General features: G+C 34.6%; 1 protein-coding gene across 1 annotated transcript; it reads left to right on the top strand.

Moving 5' to 3' along the window:
* Positions 1-13,074: 13,074 nt before the first annotated feature.
* LOC131061392 (uncharacterized) lies at positions 13,075-14,382 on the top strand. The gene is made up of 2 exons (XM_057995036.2): positions 13,075-13,333; positions 13,426-14,382. The coding sequence occupies exons 1-2, from the start codon at positions 13,123-13,125 to the stop codon at positions 14,202-14,204; spliced, it is 990 nt and encodes a 329-aa protein (XP_057851019.2). The 5' UTR covers positions 13,075-13,122; the 3' UTR covers positions 14,205-14,382.
* Positions 14,383-17,547: the final 3,165 nt, after the last annotated feature.

Genomic DNA, 17,547 nt, shown 5'->3' with positions numbered 1-17,547 from the left:
AACAATTCAAGCTAGAGTTATGATATAAGTCAAATAAAAAATATATAAAGGCTTTTTCTTTCATAAAAGGGTCTTTAAAGTAGATATTTATTAAATCAAACCAAGATCTCGATAATCTACCAATAAAGGATAAAATAAAAAAGAGAGTAGAATATTACCAGTAAAGTAGATAGTTATTAAATCAAACCAAAAGCTTGATAATCTACCAATAAAGGATTAACAACAAAGAGAAATTGGGTCCTTTCTAAAACCCATGAAGGTTTTGGGTCCTTTGAAAACCCATGTCTGGAAGTTGTTCTACTTTGTTTAGCTAGATATCCTCCTTCTTTTCTCTATAATTATGTTAGTGAACTAGTCACCGGTGAGGAGGGACCTCAAGGAGATCAGTCTAGACCGGTCAGTAAGAGTAAACACAAAGGAAACACACAGATATGATGGAGTCAATGTAGAACAGATAGTTTTATTGCATGAAATTTGATTTCACTCAACTGGGTTACAACATACCAGCACACAGGCCTAGTAGAATAGGTCACAACCGAGACCTTGAATCGAAAGATCTATCTTCTAGGCATAGTCTATCTATCTGATATTCTGATTGATTCTAATTGATTACATTCTAAAGCATGATTACAAATATATGTATCGATCCAAAGGATCCAGTTAGCCCAAAAGGGATCAAGACCCGAAGAACAAGACTTAACATGCAAAATGAACAAGGTCGGCCTCCGCCAAGAGATTCCTTAAAAAAAATCCAAAGGATGAAACGTAGATTGCGGGAAAAGGTTGAACATACACCAAGGAACATCGAAATCAACTCCCAAGGCTCCACAAGCTTCGGAATGGGTTCCGGTAGATCACCAAAATAGGTCTCAGGCAACTGGTAACAAAGGAACAACTGGTAACAAGAAATTGTCATGGAAACCAGTAGCGATATCTTGTCAGTAAGTGATCCAAATGAGATGCGGTCTGAAAGAAAGAGAGATGATCAAGTCTTCAAGTAGAATCCAACTCCATAGGGTCTGGTGAGCCAAAACCAGAACACACAAAAAGGAAAACTGAAACTGCAAACAGAAAACAAAATAGTAAGGAAAATGTTTTTGGTTGATGCAAGATTGTTGTGAACCAGGGAAGCTCCTGCATCAGTTAGGGCCCTTTCCCTACTTGTACCTTAATCAAAAACAAAGAGAGTAGAATATTACCTCCTAAGGTCTCTAGAAATGGTTCTCAACTATACCAGGAATAGCTTAGTGTTGATGTGACAAACCTTACAAAGGACAAACTTTCTAAAACATACTTCCTTAATGAACTTAACTTCTTTAAAACTAAACCTCAAAAGATAGAACAGGGAATAAGAGACAAAAAATTACTAGCATTGATTTCAAACATACAGTATCAACATGATTTAAGAAAGCATTAAGCACTTAGATCCATTCAACATGTATTAAATTTATCAAATCTAGAATGCTAATGAAGTAAACATAGTATTTTAATTACCTTCTCATAAATTTACTCCAACCTAATGCATCATTAACATGCATACAATGGTTCATGAAGTAAATAAGGTTGATACAAGACATTTAAGATCAATCTTTCAATACCGAAAGATATAAACTCTAGAAAAATACTAGAAATCTGACAAAAACATTCATGAGATAGAAAATCCACAAACAAGATGATGTATTGATTATGTGCTAGCAAATAACTAGCATCGGAATCCACAATCTTTGATAAAATGTGTCTTGGAAATTAAGAGTAAAAATTAGAAAAAATTAAAGTAACAATACTAGAGGCCTCAAATCATCAATTTTTTAAACTTTACAAAGCTAAGAAAACTTCAATTTATAGGAGGCCTCCTAAAATTTGGCTTCTATCCTACCCAAAATCGCCTATTAATTAAGAATTCCAACCAATATGTAAGTTGTTGACTTTATTATTTAGCCTAAAACCCTCAAAATAGAAAGAATAATCTTGCAAGTAAATGAAAGTATCCAATTGTAGTCTTCAACTGACAACTCATAGATTCTTTAATACTTTGATTCCACTGGAATTGGTCCCTATACATGCAAAGAAGGGAAAATTTAACTTCTAGTAGGGAGGAGGAAACCTTCTAATTTTACTATGGTTTCCACTAATCTTAGATAACACCATTCCCATGAAGATAAAATTGTTGAGTCGCCACTAGGAGTTAACAAAGGATAAACTCTCCCCTATACACCCTACCAATACTTACAAAGAGTGTCCTTTGACACTGGGTATTACATGGAAGAAGCCTTCTCCTATCTTTCTTTGTATTTCTTAAAATTATCAAAGCATTGATTCAATGGCCTTTCCTCCAACCTATCTATCCATTTGATTCTAAAATCAGCCACTCATATGGCTTTATTGAGCTTAACAATAGAGTGCTCTAAGAAATCCCCTACCTTAAAGATATGAGAGTTGGCCATTATCAAACCCATGCATTCATTTAAAGCTTGCTCACAAAATTTCTTATCATGTCTAAATTTCTCTTCTATCTTCTTATACCACTCTGACAAGATAATCTCCATGGTATCCAAGTGATCCTTGTCTGATCTCAGGAGCTAAGCTCCTACATTGATCGTAATGTACTTCTTATAAGCTCAAGGGTTAGCTAGTATGGGGTGTTGGCACTTCATCATTTCAACACTTTGGCCCTCCATAATCTCCAACTTGAACAATAGATTGTCTAGACTACTTTGAGTGAAGCTATAATCCTCATCTCCCAAAATATTTGCATCTTTAAATTCCTTTTTATCTAATCTCTTGATTTCATTCATATACTCTAATTTCTTTTGAGTCTTCTTAGCCAAGCCTTTTCCCATTAGTCAGTAAAGGCTAATGATATACACTTCAATTTCATAGATTCGTCATAAACAACATAAGATTTGATGAGGAAGGCTCTAATCTAGTTCATCTAATCTAAAATCCATGTGTCCATCAAAATGGCTTTGCCCTTCATTGCAAACAAAGAATCCACCTATGTTTGAGGGAACAACACGAGAATTGGTATTCCTACCGCTTGAGAAGTCAAATGTGCAACAAGGTCCTTGAAAATATACTGATACTAAACCTCCAAAGTTTGAAAGTCTGGAGAACATCCTCTATAACTTTAATCCCAATTTCAAGGTTTGAGGTCATTGACTCTAAAGGACAAAATGATATGGGTTCACCCGAGACTTTGAAGTTTGAAAGTTTGAAAGTTTGGGTTTGTCAATTAATTGGTGATTCCAAACTTCGAATTTCAGGATCACAGGGACCATAGGGATAATTTGGTAAGAGCTTCTCTGACTCACCAAAGTGCATTGTTCTGAAGTTTCGAAGGATGGGTTTCTCATATGGTGATTCTAGATTTTGGGGTCCGGGGTTTTAGCCTTAGGCATACCAAAATGGGATAAGCAATAATAGACCCCCAAATTCTAAAAGTCTAGAGAACTATCTCTATAAAGTCACTCTGGATTTTGGGATTCGACGATCATGACTGTTGGCTGTAAAATGGCAAAGGTTTCTTTAGGACCTCAAATTCCAAAATTTCGGAGTTCTAAAGTGAACTCCATAAAGGCTTTCAATCATCTAGACACTAGGATTTTGGGACTCCAAAGAGTGGTGAACACCATTTCTTGTGATTATCAATGACTCTGGAGTCCAAGACTTTGAAGTCAAGGGGAATTTTCCATACTTAGATTATTTTGTTTAGATATAGGCTGATCAAAACTTCTTCCCTCAAAGGCTAAATGATGCAAAAACCTACAAGAGAGTTTTCGACTTACGAAGCTAGGGAAAAGTGGTATGCATAGGAAAAGAAAAATTAACATGAAAAGAAAACAAATTGCGAGTGGGGATAGGGAAAAATGATCGACTAATTAGGGCCTCTCTACCAAATGCCTTCAAGGAATCAACTTAATACCACACAAAAATTACAGGAGAAAGAAAGAAAAACCTAAAACATAGAGGAAAGAAGAAAACACTAGCTCAAGGAAAACACAAAAAACACAAAATCAACACCCCAAACCTTCACAGTCTAGGGAGAAAGCAGTTTGAAAAATCTTGTGCACTTGATTTCTTAAAGGCAAGACGGGTTGCAAGTCTTGCATTGAAACTTTATAACTACACAAATGAGCTCCTTCTTTCTTAAATATCCTTGAAACAAGGTGCAATAAACACACCACCAACCAAGGCTTTGGATTCCAAGGCTTTGAAGTGCTAGACAAATCAGAGTAGGATTTTGGGATTCCATGATTCAGGAACCCGGGACTTTGAAAGGCAACAAACAAGGAGGAATCCTAGAGAGCATGGTTCTGAAGGAAACCTTCATCACCCCAGATTCTGGGACTTTGAAATAACATTAAGAAAAAAAGGAAAGAAGGAAATCAAAACCAAAGAAACAAGAAAAGAAAGAAGGAAAAGAGGACAAAAGAAAAGGGGACCCGAATTTTCCAAAGTAAAATGTAAGGTTAAGTATGTAGGGCATAATAAGTCCACTCTCTCAAGTTGATTCCATAGTAAGTGAATTTAACTCCAATTTTTTAATCTTTTCCTCATCTATCCATATATATTCCTATGAAATTCAAAAAATGACATCATTAATTCATCATTTTCAACAATAAAAACTTTATGTGAGTTGGCTCTATCAAAATCCATTATCAAATCATTGCAACAAGCTTGAGCATGAAGTTTGTAATGAACTCTAGTAAATAGTACTTTTGTTGTTAGCCTCTTTGTTCTTTCAACTCATTGTTTTCTATTTTTTATTTTTCAATGTATTTAGCTTCCATATCCACCATTTTTCCATCCTAAGCCAGCCTAAGTATACTTTTTAGATTAACCCCATCAAACTATCTAGATCACAAGATTTAATAAAACCATCCATATTCTCTTTCCTTTAACTTATGAATGAATTTTTAAAAATATAAAAAAAAAATACATAAATAAGAAAGACCAAAAAATTAAAAGCCAATAAAAATCTAGTAAGAAAAGAAGTGTCATTTCATGTCATCCTCTCACTAGGTTGGAAGTTACAAGAAAGTGAAAGAAATAAATGACTTAAAAAAATTTATGAGTAACCATAGTTATTACACTCAAGGAAAAATCTCAAGACCTCAAATGCCTCAAGAAAGTATATTTTAAAAAGAAACTTTTGTAATCCATCTTTATTATTCTCTAAGGTTCATAGAATTTAGCAACAATAACACCACTTATAGCTTACATAGATTACCCTTTCTAGATAAATATTATATATTGAGATAATTAATTGATAAATTACCCAAAACCCCATAATTTTGACACACCTAGCCTCATTGATCTTGTCCAATGAGCCCCCATGTTGGCTAGTCACCAACAAGGAACAACCCACAACTAATCAAATGAATGCACCAAACCATGTAGAGTGTTTCACCTTTCATCACATCTCATTATATACTTCCCCCACTAATACACTTAAAATTTACTGCAATTTATACTGATCAACCCACGATCACTTCCCATCTACGCCACAACATAAAATTTTACATCATATTGAAACTTCATCTAATTCCATCCACCTTAAATTTTGATTCACTTTGACCAATAAAGAAAGGATCCTCTATCTAATCCACCTGAAACAACTTTTTCATTTGTATCACAAATCAATCAATCATCACCACATAAATCCATACCATAACCAACACTTTATCAACTAACAAAAAATTCATCTCATACAACCCACAACTTTGACTACCAACAAGGACCAACATCTCAACTGCCATCATAACAATAATATCTTCCTCCTATAAATAAATTCCAATCTACCTATCAACAACCACCACCCCAAGAACAAAAAATCTTACCTTTGAACACAATTCAATCCACTTATCAATAACCACCATTACAAGAAGAGTAAATTACACCAAGAAAGACTATTTAATCCACTTTATTAAACAACCACAATGGCAAATAATATATTCCATCCATAAACATTTGTGTATAGATGGATATCATGATTTAGTAATTGTTTGATTGATCAAATGATTGGTTAAAAATAGAGTGATCAAGGAGGAGAGAACATCACAATGAACAGTTAGCAAAATTGCCATGGATCTCCTTTGATGGGACAATTAATATAGCCTTCCTACAAAGCTTGGAAAAGATGAATATATATCTCTTTTTCTTCATACATCAATTCATAATCTAGACACTAATAACTTGAAAGCCACAAAATTGAACTTAAACATCTAAGAAACATAAAGAATGAATAAAATTGTGTATTTTAGTGTTATTTATGCGTAAAAGCATAAACCTGTGTCACACTTTCATAAAGGAACTGGCCAACACAACTAAAATTGTTTAACTTTGATTACATAAAAGTGACAAATGTTTCTAAATTGAATTTTGAAATGTTGTAAACTAATCAAATGTAGAAATATTAATGAAATTTATGTCTCTTATTTTTTCAATTTTTTTGGGAAAAAAAATGATATTTTTTTGGGAAAAAAAATGATATTTTTTTTATAAATTCAAAGACATATTTTTCATTGCTGAAAAATCAGGGGTTCTAGTCTGCATCACAAAAAAAAAAAAAAAAACGAACTTTTTTTTTTTGATTTTTTTTTTTCCAAATAGAGAACATATATATGTAGTGTTAAAAAAAATTTAAATTTTGATGTATATTTTTCTCATAATAATATTTTTAAGTCAACATAGCTGAATTTAGTAGTTTCCATTCGACATCACCTTTTGTCTACTAAATTTATGCTTATCAAACAAATTAATTATACCCTTTTGGAGAATATTATCTCATCTAGTGAAAAAAAAAAAAAATTTAATATTTAATATCATTTGATATTTTTTTTAATTTCTAATCATCTTCTTTTTGAACTTTAAAAACCTACTCACAATGTTTAATTAAAAAAATAAAAATTAATCAAAATAATAAAAGAAATATATGTTTAGATTCCTGACTTCGAGCTCTACAAAAGGGTATTTTTTATTTTTGTAAAAAAATATTTTGCCTGAAGAAAAATTGAGCAGAAGTGAAAAGTTTCAGAAATACAGACAAAATAGGTGATTTGGCTACAACATAGGTGAGTCTGGCTGAACTATTTTGAATTTCTTTTGAAAAACACTAAAGTCAAGCGCACACAAATTGTGATAATGGCACCAATAGTCTGGTCAGACTGAGTTCGGTCGAACCCAGTCCGACCAAACTCTCGACGCCATGCTAGCGATATGGAGCGCCACGTGGCCAAGTGGTAGTCCGAACGAACTACCCCAAGTTAGCCCCAAGTGTGATACAACTTCATGCTCTTGCCCTTATTTGTTTTGGATGAATTCTTTTTAACTATTTTTTTATTTTGTAGAAACCTTGTCAATTGAAATTGTACTTTCGTTTATGAACCACATGGTTTCAATGAAACACTTTTTGATAGGAACTATATTGAATAAAACTGTTATTCTAGAAAAACCTTCGTTGGTAGAATGTCTTACATCAGTTTAGAATTTTAAACCTATATAAGATTATATAAATGATTATATAATTTAATTTAGGATTATGCTAGCCAAAAGTAAGCTGCGCATATATCAATACAATTAATGTGTTAAGGAAATAATGTAAAATATAATATATTTATGTTCAGAGTGCAACTACTAGGAAAAGGAATTGTGACAATGATGACTTGCAATTACAAACTAGTACAGAGATAATTTTCATTGAGGTAAATACTAGCTAATCTCTTTTTGGCGAAAGATAGTAAATTGCACAGCGGAGCTAGTAAAGTACTCTTCAAATTTACAATACTTTAGTAGTTGTAGTTGAAGGGGTCTCCCTATATCATTTATTATTTTAGCATCCACTGTATATTTGACCACTTGAAACTTTTTGGGTCATATTTCAAAGTTTATATACATATATCAAAAGAGTAAGAACTATAATAATTCATGAATTTCTTAGGTGATCAACTTATGTTGTATATGCCATTGACTTTTGATTGTTCAATTTAGATAAATAATCAACACAAATATATAGGTTAGTAGATTATTTGTCTAGAAAAAGTCACACAAAAATATTGTGATTAATTTTTCAACAACTATACCATAATCGACTCCAACTACTTAGCATAAGCTAGTTAACGCCTTCTTGAGATAGGGTAAAACATGCATTCAGCCATGGATCCTATAACATGTGCAATACATATAATTATTTTATAGTTACGTATTATGATATATGAATTGTCCACATACTTTTGTAAGGATTTGGTCATTCATAACTTTTTAATTGAATTATTGTGTGGAATTAAATCTATTTGAACTATTGATGTATTCAAATACAACATTGTGTCTCCCTTAATATTCTTAAGAATTCTATCTTTTTCATCATAATTATTTATATTCTTGTTGGTAATGTTTGATTCCTCAAAACAATTGGCACTACTACAATATTAAGGTCATAATCACATATATTATTAAATATTTATTTTGCTAGTTGTTTGGACTGGGTTTAAAAAGATAATCCTTACCTGTGAACACAATTCAATCCACTTATCAACAACCACTATTACAAGAAGAATACACACCACCAAGATAGAATTTCATCAATCCACTTATTACACAACCACGATCACAACAACAATACCTCCCACCCTTAAACTTGTGTGTATAGATGGATCCCATGATGGTTCGTTTGATCAAGTGATTGGTTAAATATAGAGAGATCAAGAAGGAGAGAATAGACAAAATTTTCATGCATCGCCTTTGGTATTTTTCACATTCAAAAGCTAGTTCCACTTCTTGAATCTCATCATTGTTTTAATGTTTAAAAATAACTTGAGTTAATACATAAATCTCAAACGTGGTGAACAAAATATTTGTAATTGTGGTCGGTGTCTTATAGCTAGATAATTTATGAATTTAATGTACTCATGATTAACATACCCTTCCTACAAAGCTTACAAAACAAGAATAGAGTGGTATTTTTTTTTCATCTATCGATTCATAATCTAGACACTATACAAGCCAAAATACAAACAATCGAACTTAAAACATTTAAGAAACCTAAGAATTGAATAAAATAGTTTCAACCAGACACTTTTCAATGGGAACTATTACAACTAAAAAATTTAATCTATAAGAAAATTTATTGGTAGAGCGTTTGACATAAGTTTAAAAATTCAAACCTATATAAAATAATATAAATGATTATACAATTTAATGTAGGATTATGCTAGCCAAACATAAGATATAGATTTATCTATACAATTAATCTGTTAAGGAAATATTGTAAAATATGATGTATTTATGTGTGTTAAGGAAATAACTATCAGTGAAATGAATTGTGACCATGATGAGTTGAATTATGAATTAGTATGGATACATGATTTTCATTCACGTAGATCCTAGCTTGCCTCTTTTAGGTGAAGGATAGTAAATTGCACAATGGAGCTAGTAAAGTAGTCTCCAAATTTACTATGCATTGGTGGTCATAGTCTTTGATAAAGATAAACGGGTTTTACATGGACCCAAAACTAAAAGTTTTACAAAAGTCGGCCATCAGCCAAACAGACATAAACCAATAGCAAAACAGGGGAGCACCCCAGAATAGTCACAAAAGAAAAAGAGACATAGACAACAAAAAAGAAAGTCACTCAATTAAGAGAGTGCACCAGCTCCTTGTTCTTCTGGATGGAAATCTTGTTGATTTCCTCCATCTCCTCCATAATGAATCTGGAGGTGCCCTTATTGTTGCTCTTGCTTCTGGTCTTGGAACAAGGGCCTATAGTTTTGTTTTTTCTAGCAGCCATGTCTTCACCTCTAAGATCTTTCTCAGGTTCACTATGAATGGATCTATAATCCGCAACCATGACATTGATCTTTTCGAGCCCCTCTATACTATTATTCATGGCTTCCTTGCTTATGTCGACCAGGTTCTTGAGGTTTTTCTTTATCTCCGCCATAGACTATTCTACCTTTTCAATTCTTTGTTCATGGTTGCATTTCATCACCTCGACATCTTGGGAGAGCTTCTGGGTCATAATCATGAGCTTCTCAGATTTGCTAGGCTGAGGCAAGGTTGTGAAGATATCAATAATCTCCTTTACCCCCACTTTGAGGGTATCAATTTCTCTCTCCACCCACTTCCAGCAGCTCTCCTGGCTTTTGATCACTTCCATCACCAGGTTCATCAGAGTACTATTCCTCTGTAACCCACTGTCCTCTTCTTTAGATACGGTCCCCTGCTTTTCCTTCAAGACGTTAATTGGAATGTCCAGTTTAATTTCCTAGTCTGAAGTCTTCGGACCATAGTCCTTAGCCGCAAGCTTCTTCTTTTTAGAAAGGGGCTCGGCCTTAGAAATTAGTTTGCTAGTAGATTTATATTTGTTGGCTGCCCATCTAGGGGGATTCTTATTGCTAAACATCCCAAGGATTACCATTATCTCACCTTCTTCCACTAGCTTATAATCAAGGTTGTCAAAAGGAATGGCACCCCCACTATCCTCCAAATCCATTTTCGAGTCAAAGACATCCTGAATATTAGTATGTTGACCTTTCTCAGATAGAGAGAGCACAACTTCAAGGGTCTTAGCGTACTCCATGATGAGAACAATAAGCCCTTCATGAAGAAAAGGATTATTTGAATTCTCCATATGTTTTTCAAGACTATTCTCTAAAGAGGAGGCCAGATAGAAAGGAATAGAAATGATTTTACCATGCCTAAAATGATTCAAAATGGTAAAATGGTAGGAAAATATATTGGCATATCTGCCATCGAGCGTAATATACCTCATGATGAACTCAGCCATTTCTGCCCAGGGAGCCATAAGATCTTTCCTATTATAGCCACCATCAGCCATTTTGTTAACTCTTGAGCGCTACTTGTCTTTTTCGAAAAAAATCATCAAGTCCTCCCCAATTTTCCTGTCTTTATAGAACCTTCTACCATTCATCGCCAGACCAGTAACCGTTCCCACCAGGGTTACATCCAGCTAGTACTCAACACCATAAGCCCTTAGGACCCCTTTCTTCCACCCATTGATAAAGGATTTTGTGAGTAGAGGAAAAGGGCCATGAAGTCTTTCCAAGAAGGGGACAATTCCCCCATCAATGATTTCCTGCCACACCTCCTTGTTTTTCTTCCATTTCTCATAAGTAGATGGTTCTTGCCTGTTCTTCTCCCCACCCATAATGAGCCAGTAGCGAGAAATGGGCCACATCAGAGAAGTCTCCGAACAGTTGCAGGAAATGGGCCACACCAGAAAAGTCTTCGAACAGTAGCAGAAAATGGGCCACACAATTAGATAGAAAATCCAGGTACAAGGGAAGTTTCTAGATCTTCGGTTAGGGAAAACAAAAAGGATCTATTTCCCCAACAACTCAATCAAATCATGATTAAAGATCATTGATTAACGCAAGTGGGTGGAATCATCACAAGCCAGATTGCACAGGTTTTTTGTGAATGAATCCCTACTACTCCACCATTTAGCTGCCACGTAGCCCACTGCCATATTGGCCTGTAGATCTACTGCTTTGTTGCCTTCTCGAAATACGTGCAAAATTTGAATTCTTCCAACTCATTTATTATATCCCAACAATCCTTGATCAGATTAGCAATCGTCCGGCTAGGATCTGTGCGCCCATTCAGACAATTGACAGTGTTTAGTGAGTCTGACTCAAGCCAGACTTTTCTAAAGCCTTCTCTTTTAGCCATGTGTAACCCAATGTGGGCAACGCTGGCCTCCGCACAGTGGTTGGAGAGGTCTCTTTATACCATTTATTATTTTAAAATTCATAGTATATTTGACCACTTCAAACTTTTTTTTAGGTCATATTTCAGAATGCGTATATATATCATGAGTAAGAACTATAATAATTCTTGACTTTCTTAAGTGATGATCTTATCATGTATATGTCATTAACTCTTGATTGTTCAATTGAGATAAATAATCAACACAAATATATAATTTATTAGATTATTTATTTGGAGAAGGTCACAAAAAAATATTGTCACTAATTTTTCAACCACTCTATCATTATCAAATCCAACCACTTATTTTTCTTCAAGATTTGATCATTCATAAGCTTTGAATTGAACTATTGTATGGAATTAAATATGTTCAAACTATTGATGCATTCAAATACAACATTCTTCCCTGATTAGTGTTCTTAAGAATCCTATATTTTTCATCACAATAATCTATATTCTTGTTGGAAATGCTTGACATCTCAAAATAATTGAGACTACAAGCTTCTTAAGATCATATTCACATGTATTATTAATTGAATATTTTTGGGAGGATTTTGGATCGGATATAAAAAGCTAACCCTTCCTCTAATAGCTAATGGTAGCATGTCATTCACCAAATTTAAATATGCTTTAAGAACTTCTAAATTTTTTTGTTTCCTTTTTTTCTAATGTCTTTATACCTACCTTAGACAGCGTCATGAATATTTAAAGATTACATGCTTGAAGCTCATTGAATCGTAAATGTTTAAATCTAGCATCATTGATATATTAGATATGATAATAGAAAAAACCTTTTGTGTAGAGATGGGTCCCATTATTGAATGATGGGTTGATTCATGCAACAATTTACGAAAAATTTATCAACCTAAAGAAACATTCCAAGCTTTGTACAGCATAAAGAGACATTCCGTTGTATAAGAGGAATTTATCAATAGAAAGTGCATTTAAAAAAAAAAACTTGTAGCGATACGATGAACTAGAGAGAAATGAATTGAAAGCTGTTGCAGGTGGCATAAGGAATACTTTTGGGTTGCTTCAAATGCATTCGCCGTCTTGTAAATGAGACGCTTCAATAGTAAAATACTCTTGCACGCCTCGAGAATCTCAGCGCCTTCGTAGGGGACGCTTGGATTGAAATCGTTTCACAATTTTTTATTAATTTGGGGGTTGGCTGAGTTGAAATGGGTGACAAATCAAACCAGAAAACCAAGCGGATAGGGGCGTTGATAAAGTTCCACGTTCCATCGTGCATAGGGATAACGTGGAAGCAGCATGGATTACGAGGATGGGAGTCCCGTTATGAAGAAGCAATAGAATGGAGTGGCCATAAAAGCAGAGGATGGGATTCATTTGATGCAAGAGCAGTAGCAGAGACTCATAGCAATACTTGTGTCGAAATGACTGCAAAGATGTTGATCGCGGCAATTTGCATGGTGGCGCTGCTTAGTACAAACGACGTGCTTGCACAGGGGAAGGGAAAGAGAAACAAGAAAGTGAAATGTAATGAGTACGGGTACAGGAAGAGCTGCTATGGATACGAGCAATACTGTCCGGACGAGTGTGCGTATGGGTGCGTGATGGACTGCAAAAGTTGCAAGGCTGTTTGCCGTAAGTAGGCCTATCTATCGATAATTTTATTTGTTTTTTTTATAATTTATGGAGAGTAACAAGTTTGGGTCATGTGTGCTGTGCAACTGCAGCGTGCAATAAGCCCGGAGGCGTGTGCCAGGATCCTCGATTCATAGGAGGAGATGGCATCATGTTCTATTTCCACGGTAAGAAAGACCAGAACTTCTGTTTGGTGTCGGACTCAGATCTGCACATCAATGCTCACTTCATCGGCAAGAGAGGTGAGGGAATGGGAAGAGACTTCACGTGGGTGCAGTCCATTGGAGTGCTCTTCGGCGGCAACCACCAGCTGTTCCTGGGAGCCAACAAGGTGCCCTTCTGGGACGATTCCCTTGACCAACTGGCCATTGCTTTGGACGGCAAAACGATCCAACTTCCTAACCAGGAGGGTGCCACGCTTTCCCTCTCTCCCTTCAATATGACAATCGTTCGATCTGACACCGCTAATGCTGTGACGGTTGAAGTGGAGAACAAGTTTATGATTACAGCTCGCGTTGTGCCCATCACTCCCGAGGAGTCTCGAGTCCACAACTACGGAATCACCTCCGAGTCCGACCACTCCTTTGCCCATCTGGAGCTGAGCTTCAAGTTCTACTCTCTCAGCCCCCGTGTAACCGGCGTGCTTGGGCAGACATACGGAGCAGAGTACAGGAGCCCCATTAACTTGGGCGCCGCCATGCCCGTGGTGGGAGGTGAGGCCGATTATGTGACCACCAATCTCTTTGCCACTGACTGCAAAGTTGCCCGATTCGGCTCACCCAACAACGACATCAACACCAACGATTTCTCCATCCTCGACCTCAACTTTGCAGGGAGACCCGGTGGCCGCGGCATGGTTTGCCGGAGATAGAGATCTGCACTAACAAACAATAATACATCGCCACCACAGCCACTGCCACCAATATTTATGTTTATGTTTATGCTCTGTGCATGCTTAATTTCGTTTTCTATGTATTACGGCCAATGGCCACCAAATAATTCCCACTGCCATTTTCAACTTCTAATTAAATCCATGTCTTTGCGTCGCATTCCATAAATACTTTGACATCGTTCATGCATCTGTTCAATTCTTTCTGAATCTTTTTTTTTTAAATATTAACAATTTTCCATCCAATTTTATTTTCATTGCCACTATAAACCCGCCATGATCTTGCATTCATTTAGATCATCCTTACTCCAATAATTTAATATTTATACCCTCAATTAAGTATATCTGATCTATCATTATATGAAGAGTTCTTCTTGGTGAATATACTCAAAAAGTGGGTAACTATTAATTTTCCCTCTTACTCATTTATCTCGTCCTTCAGAGATTACGTGAATCTCTCATTAAAGAATGAATCATTAAATTTATTCACTCCCATTGGTACTTTGACTCTCATTGGCACCTAGACTTCATTGGTACTTAGTCACATCGTCTACATAATAATTCAAGCTAGATCTATAATAAGACCCCAATAAAAAAAATAAAACGCTTTTTGCTTTCATAAAGACTTTCAAACAAGATTGTTATTAAATAAAATCAAGAGCTTGATAACCTACCGATAATGGAGTAATAATGAACAGAGTATAATGTTGACTATAATTCTTATTTTAATCATTGCCCATAAATCATATGACTGTGTCAATAAAAAAGATCAAGTGTGTGAATCTAAAGGTTCATGTTATTATCATAGATAAAGGGCTAGAGATTTGAAATTAAGTATGAAATCATAATTTGTATCGCACATAGTATAAGATGTTTTCTTGTAAGAGTTACACAATAGACTCAAACAATTAGGATCACCTACAATCCAAAAATAGCTTTCAACAAGAGAGTAGAATAGCTGAATACTTGATTAGATGATGCAAAAATGATACAATGATTATTCATAAATCACATGAGAGGCCTTGATTAGACCTGTTTGGCAAACCAATGAGTTTGTAAATGAACACTTTGGTCAAAACACAACCTTTCCAAACTATCATCATTTTCCTCTTTGATGAGTCTCTTCCTTTCGCACTATGCCATTCAAAAATTACTCCATCAGCTATTCCATGGACACCATGACATTATTTAAGACTTAACATTGATCAATGGTCTAGTAGAACTTCCTATCCAAACCAATGGCATCTTTGTTTCGTATACCATCATAGGTGTAAATGACTTAACTCGTCAATGGATTAGGTATCATAAGATACCACTACATAGCCTTAGGGTCCTTGAATTTAATACATTTACAATATTTATTTCACCATATTAAAGGATGAATCATTAAATTTATTCTCTCCCATTATACATGTTGGGCCTACTCGTACCAAAGCATAAGAATTTTTATGCTCGTTATTAATAATATGGACCACCTCAATTCATTGGATGTAACTTCAACACCTTCCAAATGTCTAGTCACACCATGTAAATGATAATTTTCAAGCCAGAGCTATAACAAAAGTACAATAAAGAATAGAAAGGTTTTCTCTTTTATAAATGGGCCTTCAATTTAGATAGTTATTGAATCAAACCAAGGGCTTGATAACCTACCATTAATGGAGTACAATAATAAAGAGAGTAGAATATTGACTATAATGCTTATTTCGATCATTTTCCATAAATCTTATGATCATATCAGTAAAAAAAATCAATTGTATGAAGAAAGGAATGTCATTATCATAGATAGAGGGATAGAGATATAAAAGTAAGTATGAAACCATAATTTATCTCACAATGTATTAACATATTTTTTGTTAGAGTTATAAAATAGACTCAAGCAATTAGGATCACCTACAAACCAAAAATAGCCTTCAATAAGAGAGTAGCAAGAATCAATTACTTGATTAGATGACAAAAAGTAATCATGAAGAAGAATAAAAAGAGAAATTCGATGCAAGAAGTAATCATGAAGAAGAAAATTTTAAACTAAGAGACCACATCATTTGAGGAATTACAAGAGGAAGTTTTTTACTCTATTAGGTACAACCTATTTAGATTTAGAGGAGTATTTCAAGGTAAGAGTGACATTTTATTGATAGTGAGAAAACACACAACTTCATTGGCGATGGTTTAGCAGCCAAGAGAGGGATTGAGGTGTAGTATTTTGAAGAATCTAATATTACAATTGTATTTATAGATTTACTATTATATGAACCAAATAGATAACACAATTGAGTATCACATTAGGCAACCATAGGATGATGAATGGATTTTATTCTTTTGGGATTAGAGACATGCATGTAGTTTTGGGTGCATAATGGTTGTACACTCTCTAGGGAAGTATCCTCAATAAATTTCAACAATGAAATTGAAATTCAAGGAAGCAGGTTAAAAGGTAGTATTCCAGGGTATGTTCAATCAATTTCCCAAGGTAGTTACTTCAAACAAAATGTACACTACTTTCTATCATGGCGGGGCTATTTTATTCATTTGTAATTACTGTGTAAGTTTCTCTATATTCACGCCTTTGTGGTTGTCGTGTTCAACCCTGTGTTCTGGATTAATTTGGTATTGTGAATTTGAGTCTAGTTGGTCTACATATTTTGATATATGTTCCTAAGTTAAATAAGCCTTTTTTATCTCTCTGTTGTATGTCCAATATTCCTGAGTGTGTGTCAAGCTCGTCAAAGGGTTGTGTCAATATTTTAATTATTATTTGCTATTTTGATAAAATCCCTATGATTTACTTTGCATTGTTTCCCTATCTGTATGAGTTTGGTATTTTTCAATAGTCTTGTTGATTTTTTCAATTTAATCGTAATCTTTACTTGTATCTTCTGAGTCTTTTCTGTTCTGAGTCTTTTCTATGAATGCGTTATTTTAACGAATGTGCCAATGTTTGTGTTGAATGTGCTAATACTTATCATATATGTGCTATGGTGGGCAATGGAAGTGCTATTACACTTGTTATATGTGCTAATTTATCTGTTAAAAGCATTGAAAGTATTGATAAATGTGTTGAAACATCAAATGAAACCATTGTAACATTTTGCAAATGCGCTGCATTGCTCGATGTATGTGCTAAACTTCTTTGTCTATTGTGTTTTGCTGATTTTAGTTTTCTCGATTCTCTTTTCTAATTTAGTTATTGTACCAGAGGCATTTGTTGGTAATCTTGGTTTTTCCAGAGTTGGTGTTGCTCAGTTTTTAGTTGTTTATTTATTCTATGGCTCCAACAAGTTGATGTGCCCTATTGTGTAGGATTGAATTTGCATATGGCTGA

The sequence above is a fragment of the Cryptomeria japonica genome, chromosome 11 (assembly GCF_030272615.1).
Source record: "Cryptomeria japonica chromosome 11, Sugi_1.0, whole genome shotgun sequence".
Lineage (NCBI taxonomy): Eukaryota > Viridiplantae > Streptophyta > Pinopsida > Cupressales > Cupressaceae > Cryptomeria > Cryptomeria japonica.
This window is presented reverse-complemented; position numbering and strand designations above follow the sequence as displayed.

Coding starts and splice junctions, on each gene's coding strand:
- LOC131061392 (XM_057995036.2), top strand. CDS start 13,123: ATGACTGCAAAGATGTTGATCGCGGCAATTTGCATGGTGGCGCTGCTT. Junction 13,334..13,425: donor AAGTTGCAAGGCTGTTTGCC/GTAAGTAGGCCT, acceptor GTGCAACTGCAG/CGTGCAATAAGCCCGGAGGC.